Genomic DNA, 10,417 nt, shown 5'->3' with positions numbered 1-10,417 from the left:
AGCTAGCTATGGATGAAATTAAATTATTGGCCCTAAAGAGAGGAGAGGAATATTAAGCCGTCACTCATTCTCCAACATCCTCCTCCTCCACCCAACAAAAGTTCCATCATTAGACTAAATCCCTAACCTTCGCAATCATTTGTGTTATCTTTTCCTTTGGTAGGGATAGTCATGATTTTATTTTATAATAATAATCTTCAGCATCACGCCCTTCCCCATGACGTGTATATTCAATATGTGGCACTCATATTACAATGTGTCCTCCAACGCGTGCGCAACTCCCGTTGATTTAGGGTTTTGATTTCAAAGAAAATATATTGTGAACAAAAAAAAAAAATACTGTCGTTATATTTTGTGTCCCCTACCAAGACCCCTCAGTCATTTTCACTTTACATTTGAACCTAGCTAGCCTGTGATCAAAAGGATTTAACGAGACAAACAAATCTTGATTTAGCCACGGTTTACAAAATTTTGCTACCTCTAACTATAGCTATGAAGTAGTAACATCTATAGCCCTTCATTAATTTTTTTTTAGCTTATATCATTAATTAAGTACATTAACCGTAATAATTAGTATTTGATTGGCCCCAATGGTGAGCCCCACTTACAAAAATATCACTGTTTCTCCGACAGGGTCATATTAAACGATTAATGACCAGGTTCTCATTTTCATCAATAACTGTCTCATCGCCCATGCCACATATATAACTTCACAACGGGACCACACTAATCAGTTCCCCTTTCTTGCAATGGCGAAAGAGGCCCCTCATCTGAATGTGCAAAGTGACCAATTTTGCAAGTAATCCCGGTATATCTAATATCTTCCTCGGTTAGATCACATTAATGTAAGATTCTAAGTCCTTTTTCTTCTCCCCTTTTGTCACACTCATATATACACAAAGTTGATCTTGCATAAGCTTAAATAAATGCGATAGACATAAAGAGACATAATAATTAGAAGACAGAAGATTTACACATATTCGCTAAAGAACATATATAGAACTTTGACCTGTTTATATAAACAAACAAAGTGTGTAAATATAAAGGTTTAGTGTAATTAAATGGAATACGTAAATATAAATATATGAGTACTCATAATTAATATGTGTGGTCAAATAGTACATGTCTAGATGATACAGGGGAGCTAGCTAGGAATCCAATTGTTGTCATCATCATCAGTTACATAGGCTCCCCTAATTATTATATAATTTAGATGATACATGTTTTGACAAATATTCATTTTGTCCTCATCTACATCATTATTATTATTATTATTGGGGCTTGCATCCCTCATCACCCAGCCAGAAACATATACAGCAAAGAAATCACCTATTAGAAACTCAATTGAGATCATAAGTGTACAAAGTACAACAATTAAATGGCCTTATTATAATTCACTGTTGGGTCCTCCATGACAAGGGTTAAGGGACCCCAGATAGAAGACAATTAACTAGATTACCCCACACACACCCGCATCATTCCAAATTATCATTCTGTGATCGAAAACGGAACAGATGGGACTTGCAAGTTCATGATTGGCATTAAATTCTATTTCCAGCTACATGAATTATTTCCTCTCTTTTCATAGAGCTGTCCATGTTAAACACTGGGCTAGCTCAGAAATTTATCATCAAATGTTCACGTGCGTTCTCAATTGAATCTAGGAGCTCCCATAATTAATTTATTGCAAAGCAACCAAAGGACACACACATTTGGATAATTCTAAATTAATAAAACTATAGTTCTCAAACTTTTCTACTATCGTCTCTGATTGACATCACTGTACAGCCACACTTGTCCGTTGTGAACTGGAGCGAATTAAAAAAGTGCACCACAGAGAAGGACTTAGGATATATATAAAAAGAGTGCATGACAAAAGTACCGATAGGAAAAAAAAAGACGAAAAACGTGATTTTAGGACGATCTACAAGTTATATAACCTTGATTCAATGTATGTACCTTATAAAAAATAATTAATACTTAACTAATTGATTAATTAATAAGATGCTCCGTTAATCTAAAAGCCAAAGCCATCAAACAGATCAAAGTGTTGGACTAGTTCCAACGAGGTCTCTTAGCTTGATATTTGGAAAAAGTACTTCCAACTAGAGACAACACAGATGCTAAGATTAATGAACCTCGTTTAAGAGAAAAAAAGTTATTGAAAAAGTATTGGATAGATAAATATTAGGAAACTCTAGTCATAGAAATTAAGGTATAAAAATGTAATGTAAATTTATATAATTTTAAAGTAAATTTAATTATGCTGATAAAAATCGATAAATATAATAAGTGAGAAAAATACACGTCCCCTTGATTAAAAAATGACATATTGTAAACATGTAACGTTTCCCCCTGATAATTTTATGCTGAAATATGTTTTATTTATTTATCAGAGGAACACCTTAAATAAGATAAGGAATGAGAACAGGGATTTGGTTTTCTATACGAAACGAAAGTGTGTCTTGAAACCTGTCAATGAAAAGTTACTCTCTTTAGTTTCTAATTAGTTATAGCCATGTAATAGTTTAATTTTCCTCTAATTAAGGGAAGATAAAGGAGAAAAGAAATTTATCAATAATAATGATAAAGGCATTTTGGATGGTGTCTGTCAGTTATATTATTGTTCTACCCTTATTTGTCAAGGTTTCTTGTAACTTTGGTTTTTCTTGAAACTTCCTACTATAACTAACCACTTACACAAGCATGCCCCTGCTGGAAAATGTATTAAGAAATTCTAATTAAAAAGCAAAGTCTGATATCTTTCTAACTATATATATATATAGGCGACACCAACCTTTCTGCCTCTATACCTTAATATTTCAAATACCCAGAGGGAGTAACCTCTCCAAAGCTTCAATTTTTATACATTATCCACATTCCTTGCTAGCTTTATCCACATCTACAAAATAGAGTCATTAGATTTCCGTCTCTCTTTCTCTATATAACTGTGTCATATCTTATAGAGATCTCCTTTTGATCATTTCCTTCAAATTAACAACAAAATCATGGGTCTGAGAGACATTGGTGCTTCACTGCCTCCTGGGTTTCGGTTTTATCCGAGTGATGAGGAATTGGTCTGCCATTACCTCTACAAAAAGATCGCAAATGAGGAAGTTCTGAAGGGTACCTTGGTCGAAATTGACCTCCACATATGCGAACCTTGGCAACTTCCTGGTACATATATATTCATTCTAAATTATATATTATTTATTATCAGCTATTCTGAATTATACATCTTCTAAAGGTTGATCTCTTGGGTTTTAATTTGCTTCTAAAATTTCTGAAACACCTATATTTGTTTCATATACATCGTTTCCCATTTGTGGTTTTCTTTTCTGTTTGTGTCTTTGTTATAAGAAATGGAATGATTTCATATATAGGGGTTACTTCACATTCACAAAAAGTCCTTTTTCTTCTCATAAATTAACCTGTGTCTATAGCTATTCATGTGTTGGCTGCATTCATAAACCATATCAGACAAATTAACATGTCTGGCATATATTGTCAAATTAATACGGAAAAGTGACAAGCACGCTAATTGTTTGACTCCTGAAGAGACTAGAGAGAGAGATGAGAATGCAAGAAAATGAAATGGTGGAGGGGGTTATGTTATGAGGTTATCACATTCACAGACACGGAAGTGGATTCAGTTCTTCAATGATTAACGCAATGCGAACTTGTTCATGAATACTCTGCCTCTGTCAATAAATTAAATAAAAACATCCGGTACTTTATACTATTAATTTATTTATTTATAAAATTAACATATTCCACTTGATATATTTGCCGGTATTTTAGGTTTTGTCTTTTGCATGCATCGTTGGGCCAGTTAACTTTTTTCTCCCTATTGACTCATACGAAAAATGTTTTTTTCCCCTCTCTTATAGAATTTTAATGAAGGTACAAACGATGCTGCTGAGCTCTATAAATATTAATGAATGAAATCTTTTAAATTAATAAGTTAAAATTAATTTCATATGCAAATTAAGAATCGAATGCTTATTTTAATTCAAAAGTCTCGTAATGAACTTAAAATTAATCCCAAAACTAGGCAGTAATCTTATTTTTTATTAGAATATATAGGCATAAACTTATTAATAAGCACTTATAGGAAAAAAATGAACTAAATTTCTCAAATAAATTAAAAATATTTTATACATAAACTAATAATTAATAGAAAATTTCTCATTTAACTTGTTTATGAGTTGATTTTAACTTACACATATATAAATTATATTGACTTGTGGGAAAATTTTAAATCATTTTATCTTCTGTTTTTCTTAGAAGTTTATTTATTCATTCCATTATCTTCCCTTTTTTATAATAAGCCCGTTCTCTAAATTCCTTTGTTCCTACTATTTTTTTCTAGCTACAAATCAAATCAAATATAAAATATATGCACACATACAAAGCACAGCACTCTGCTGTACGTAGTACTCTTCATTTCATATACAAATAATTTGGGTTAATTCTTTTTTCATCAGGATGAGTCAATCTGGGCCATATTTTTAGAGTTATCATATTTTATTTATTTATTTAGAATATGCATTGTACATAGCTGGATTCGCTTTGCTGCTAATTCTGCGAGTGATAATTAGCTTTCCCCCCCTCGTCATGAAATAGAGGAACCAACCACTAACACAATATAGAGCCCTAGCTGGCAGCTTATAATTTGTAGGGTGGCGTGTGGAGCATAACTCTTGATATTAATTCAAGTAGTTTATTTGATTCATGCTGCATAGAATCGTGTCCTTTTTCATTTATTTATCGTTCTTTTGGTCATAGTTTCCCTTTAATTTTACGCTTAGGATAAATATATAAACATTCCTATTAACTATACAGTAGTATTTTTTATTATAATAAAGTTAACTAAGCAATACTTTTTCACCAAGCAACAAACACTGCTGACGTTAATATAAACTGTCGACACACACATACGTGTATACACATACGCCTCAGTTAATTACCTTTCTTGGACATGACTCTAGTAATTGATTTTTACTCGTTAGCATCATTATACTGCGTATGTAATTATTAATATAATATTTTCCCTCGTGAAATATAAGAAAAGCTATTTTTAATGCATGAAAGGACATACATCATGATCTTTCTTGCGTAGAATATTTAGCCCTCTTTTCATGCACAATATTATGAAAGCTATGAAAGGCGGTGATAAAGAAGAGAGAGTAAAAACAGGCTACGAAATCACATAAATAGCAAATAGTAGCCAAATACGTTGAAACTTCTAAGCAGCAATTACCACTACTACTGTATGGTGGAGTCATCAAACACCATGGTTGTTGTCATCTTTGTCTGGTAGGATTGGAAACTTGAAATTAATTAATTCATTCCATGTCATTAATGAACTAGCCGACACGTGATAGTGATTCAACAAAAGAACTAACAAAGTGTAGTATTATTAATTCCGGGACACAATTGATTGTACTATACTATATTTTACTTTACCTTAGATATTGTGAAGTGCCAAAATAGTTTGAATTTCAGTTGTAATTGTGACAGTGGGCCGCAATTTAAAACAATAGTCGTGTGTTGTCTGGTTGTTGGTATAAGAAAATTGACGAGTCATGCATGTGTTGATGATGCATGCGCAATAATATTAATGCACGCAGAGGTGGCTAAGCTCAATGCGAATGAGTGGTACTTCTTCAGTTTCCGGGACCGCAAATATGCTACTGGGTTTCGGACCAACCGGGCAACTACATCAGGGTATTGGAAAGCTACGGGGAAGGATCGTAAGGTGGAGGATCCAGCCACGCAAGAGGTTGTAGGGATGAGGAAAACACTGGTGTTCTACAGGAACAGAGCTCCAAATGGCATCAAAACGGGATGGATCATGCATGAGTTCCGCTTGGAGACCCCACATATGCCTCCAAAGGTTCGTTCCTTTCTTTCTACTTTGCTTGTGGGGTGCAACTTGTTTAGTTGTTTAATTTCGCTTTTATCGATTTAATTAGTACTATAATTTTAGAAGGATAAAATATGTTTAGTTTTTATATTTTTTGTTGAATCTTAGGAGGAATTTAAAATAGAATTTTTATAAAAAAAATTATGGATTGAATTCTATGTATAATATGAAAATTTAGAGATTAAAAAAAACATTCAACAAAACGAAAGTATAAGAATAAAAGCATATGCTTTTCTTTTTAAAATGGTGTGATTAATGTGTATAAAGTTAATTTTAGAACATGAATTTCTGAAAAGAAATTAAAGTGCTCTTTTAAGAAACTCTTTAAAGATAAAAGATAGTATTTACTAATGATTTGACTTTTTATAATATTGCTTGCATAAGTCACTCCCAAAAAACAATGTTCTTTACTAAAGATTTGTTGTTTGATTAATCTTTATTAATATAACTTTTATCGAACAGAAATTAAATGGTTGTCATGTGGTTGGTTTCATTGATGTAATTAATTGAGGTCAAATCTTGGAGATGATTTGCGGCTAAAGCTAGGAAAAGATTCTTTGTCCTATTGTTGTTCCAAAATCCTTTATTAGAGTGTATATTTCTAGAGCAGTTTTGCTAATATGAGATGTCTAAGGACTGAAATTTTATTATGTACATGAGTTATATACTCTGTTAATATTATTTTTCTTATAAAAAAATTATTAACATAGATGACATGGTTCATCTATACTAATTTAAGATATAATTTACTAGTAGATAATTTTATGAGAAGTAGATTTATCTAGTTAGACAGTTTATATATATATATATATATATATATATATATATATATATAGCAATGAAAATAAATCTGTAACCATATAATTATATATAAATAATTTAAAAAAAAATTGAGATCACATGATCATATAAAAGAATCATGTAACTTATTTATATGAATCTTGATTCTCTTCACCATCTATAATAAAATTTTATTGTTAATGTTTATTTCTTTAATATTACTCTCAATATTATTTCACTAATACGTTTTATAAGTACATCAAATGTTAGTAAAATTCATCATACTGTTATAGATATCCAATTATTTAGTTTTTTTTTTACACACAATAATTTAGTTTTCATTATACAAAGACTATATATTAATGAAGGCAATATCCTAATGCTTAATTAACATTTTTTGTGCAATAGTAAATGACATTTTTTTTTGCGAGTGATAGAAGTCATTGCTAACACTAAATTAATGGTTGATAGCCTAATCTTCAAAATTTGCAATCAAATTCTTTTCATGTTATTTAATATTTGATCATAGGTTGTAAAACTTTATCAGCTATGACTTTTGTTTACGTAATATGCAACATATATCACTCCTAGCTAAATCATATTTTAAGCATAGAAATTTGTTTATAAGCCTTAACCAAAATAGGCTGTTTTTGGTATCCACAACTTTACTAAAATTTATCAAAATTTAAAACATACTAAAATGGGTTGAAGATCACGATTTTATACAAACTGCATTGTTCTTGAAATTAAATTTAAAATCATATCGATCAAATTAATTAGTAAAAAAGTAATAGCACACACCAAAGTCATCTCATATGATGACATGTCACACAGAACTATATATTCATGATAAAATATAATTATTATTATTTATTTCTTACTCATCCCTCGCTCTCATAAAATAATAAAAAAACATTTGGCATGTCATCACATACATACACTCACACATTTTCATTTGTTTTGTAGATAATATTGTGCATTTCTAGGAATATGCTTTACTCTTGATTGTTAATTACAAGATCCAATGGTTAATATATATTTGTCTCACGCTCACATAATAATATCATCTATTTGATATGTCACGCACACACAATAAGATCTGATATGATTTGTCACACCTAACTATTTATGATAAAATATAATAATTGATATTTATTTCTTACTGATCCCTCACTCTCAATAAAAATAAAAACATTTGACATGCATGTCACAGATACATACACTCACGCACTTACACAAATTTTCATTTGTTTTTTTAGATAATATTGTGCATTTTTAGGAATATTTTTTATTAATACAAGTGGTAAGTGGTAAGTTGTAACTAATTGAAATACTCATTTTAAAAATATTAAGAATATATTAAAGCCCATCGATGCAAAAATACTATAACTTATTTTTGAAAAATATTTAATATATTTCGTCTAAAAAATATTTTAAAAAATCTAAGTAAAGTCATGACTTACTAACACATATTATTTTCCTTTTAAAATAATATATATATATATATATATATATATATATATATATATATATATATATATATATATATATATATATATATATATGCAAATCCACACACCTGTTATGAAATTAGGTATAGCGAAGGATGTCAATATATTTGTCCACTTGACAGGCCTTGTTGGTGAAAGTTGATGACTGAACAAGTGGGAATAGATTCTCCTTAAAAAGACATGACAGATTTTCCAAATTTTTTTTTCCCTCATGTGCCTTGGAGCTGGATCTGATCGACTTTAATAAGCAAGAGGGTGGGGAGGGGGAAAAGATAAATACTGTTTAATATCTTTTAGTCTTTAAATAATATTTGGTTTGATTTATTTCTTATAAATTTTACTTTTTAAAAAAATGATTTATTCATCAATAATTTAATGATGATATAATACATATTTAGTCATGTTACATCATGTTATCATAGAATGTAACATGAAAGTGATGATAAAGATTCTATTAAGAAATATTAAAATATATAAGAATCAAAATTAACTAAAAAAAAGCTTTTAAATGAACAAATTAAAGAGTAAAAAGAAGCAAAGTTAATTAGGCAAAGTTTTGTAAGGTCATAGTCTAACTCATTTTCTAAATCAAAGATTCAAGCTTTACTTATTTACTTTATTTACATTTTTTAAGGTCTTCAAAGCTTTTTAAATTGTGACTAGTCTTGAAAGATTATCTAATTAAAAGTCTATATAATAAAGTTTATACATAAAATTATAAACATATCTTTAAATAGATTATTTCAACGAATTTAATTTTTAAATATATTAATAAGTATATAATGAATTTCAAATTTCATAATATATTTTAATACAACAATAATAATTTGGTAATATTTTTTTGTTTTTATTTCAATAAATTGCTAATTAAACTTAAGAGAATTTTTGAATGATTTGAAATTTGTTTTTTAATTAAATAAAATTTTAAAATAGGTTTAATTTAACCATTGGACTGTGTGATAAACTCTCAACAACGAGCAATTTATCCTATATTCTCCCCCTAACAAAAATCAAATAAATTAAATCCTCATTCATACAAAATAAAAAAAATCATGTAAATCAACTTTTTGTTACATATGAATATGTTGTCAGCAATTCACAGGGAGGAAATTAGTGAAGGGTGTGTTGCATTGCCGTGTATTTAATTTACTATTTTTGGCGTGAGGATAAAGTTTCTTGACATAGGCTAACAAATTAGGTCAAACCGTTGTTGATTATATTTCAGGAGGACTGGGTGTTGTGTAGAGTCTTCCACAAAAGCAAAGAAGATGACAACAGTTCCAAACTCCTACAGTATGAGACGACACCATCATCCCTAACTTTGTTGGCTTCGTCATCTCCCACCAACCAAGCCATGCCTCATGGTGTTGGGTATAATAACCGACTTGCCACCTCTTTCTCTAATTCATTCATGCCAACCCACCAATATCATCATCACTTCAACCCTACCCAAAACGCTAATTCTTTGATGGATCTCCTTCACTTCTCTCGCGAAACCAACACCAACAATACTGGCTTTCTTACTCAAATTGGTGCCAAAGGTGATGACGAATATGGTTTCTTATGGGACATGGATCTAGAAGAAAATAGCCTAGATGATGGCGTGGCTTCAAACTTGGACGCAATAAGATTCGAGGTTGATAATAATAATACTAATAACAACAATATGGTATTGCTATAATTAAATGTGTAAGATGTGTTATGTGTGTACATATATACACATATATGTTATTCATAGCTCGTAAATTGTCGTAAGATTCGTTTATTTGTGGTGTATTTATGGTGCTTCGCTATGAGGGGCATGTCACATGATAGATTGGGTTTAGTTGTTACAAGTTTGTGTGGTATATTGTTCAAGTAGTAGGGTAATACTATTGTGGTCCATTAGGCTTTTCGTAATCAATTACTATTATTTACCCATTATTATTGGGAACTATTCCTTTGTATACAGTTTGTGTATGTAATTAGTATTGGCTATATTTTCTCTTTTTTTATTTCTTTAATTTATTGTCATGATCGACTGAAACTGAAAGATTTTCCGGTGAGATGAAAGTTCATGTGTAACCTACAATTAATTGTGTGGATCAACCGATCAAGTGATGACTAGCATGCTGAAAGCTTTGTCAGGCGATTTTTATTTGAAAGGGACAGCATTATCTAATCTCGTACTTAAAGACATATCTTTTGTGAATTAAAA

General features: G+C 30.2%; 1 protein-coding gene across 1 annotated transcript; it reads left to right on the top strand.

The window, feature by feature from the left end:
- Positions 1 to 2,790: 2,790 nt before the first annotated feature.
- On the top strand, positions 2,791 to 10,208 carry LOC114406934 (protein CUP-SHAPED COTYLEDON 3-like). Its single transcript, XM_028369809.1, has 3 exons — positions 2,791 to 3,177; positions 5,634 to 5,899; positions 9,446 to 10,208. Exons 1-3 carry the CDS (start codon positions 3,009 to 3,011, stop codon positions 9,899 to 9,901), a joined length of 891 nt encoding a protein of 296 aa, XP_028225610.1. The 5' UTR covers positions 2,791 to 3,008; the 3' UTR covers positions 9,902 to 10,208.
- The last annotated feature ends 209 nt before the right edge of the window (positions 10,209 to 10,417 follow it).

The sequence above is a fragment of the Glycine soja genome, chromosome 3 (genome assembly GCF_004193775.1).
Source record: "Glycine soja cultivar W05 chromosome 3, ASM419377v2, whole genome shotgun sequence".
Taxonomy (NCBI): domain Eukaryota; kingdom Viridiplantae; phylum Streptophyta; class Magnoliopsida; order Fabales; family Fabaceae; genus Glycine; species Glycine soja.
The sequence above is the reverse complement of the archived record's forward strand: the minus strand, read 5'-3'. Positions and strand labels throughout refer to the sequence as shown.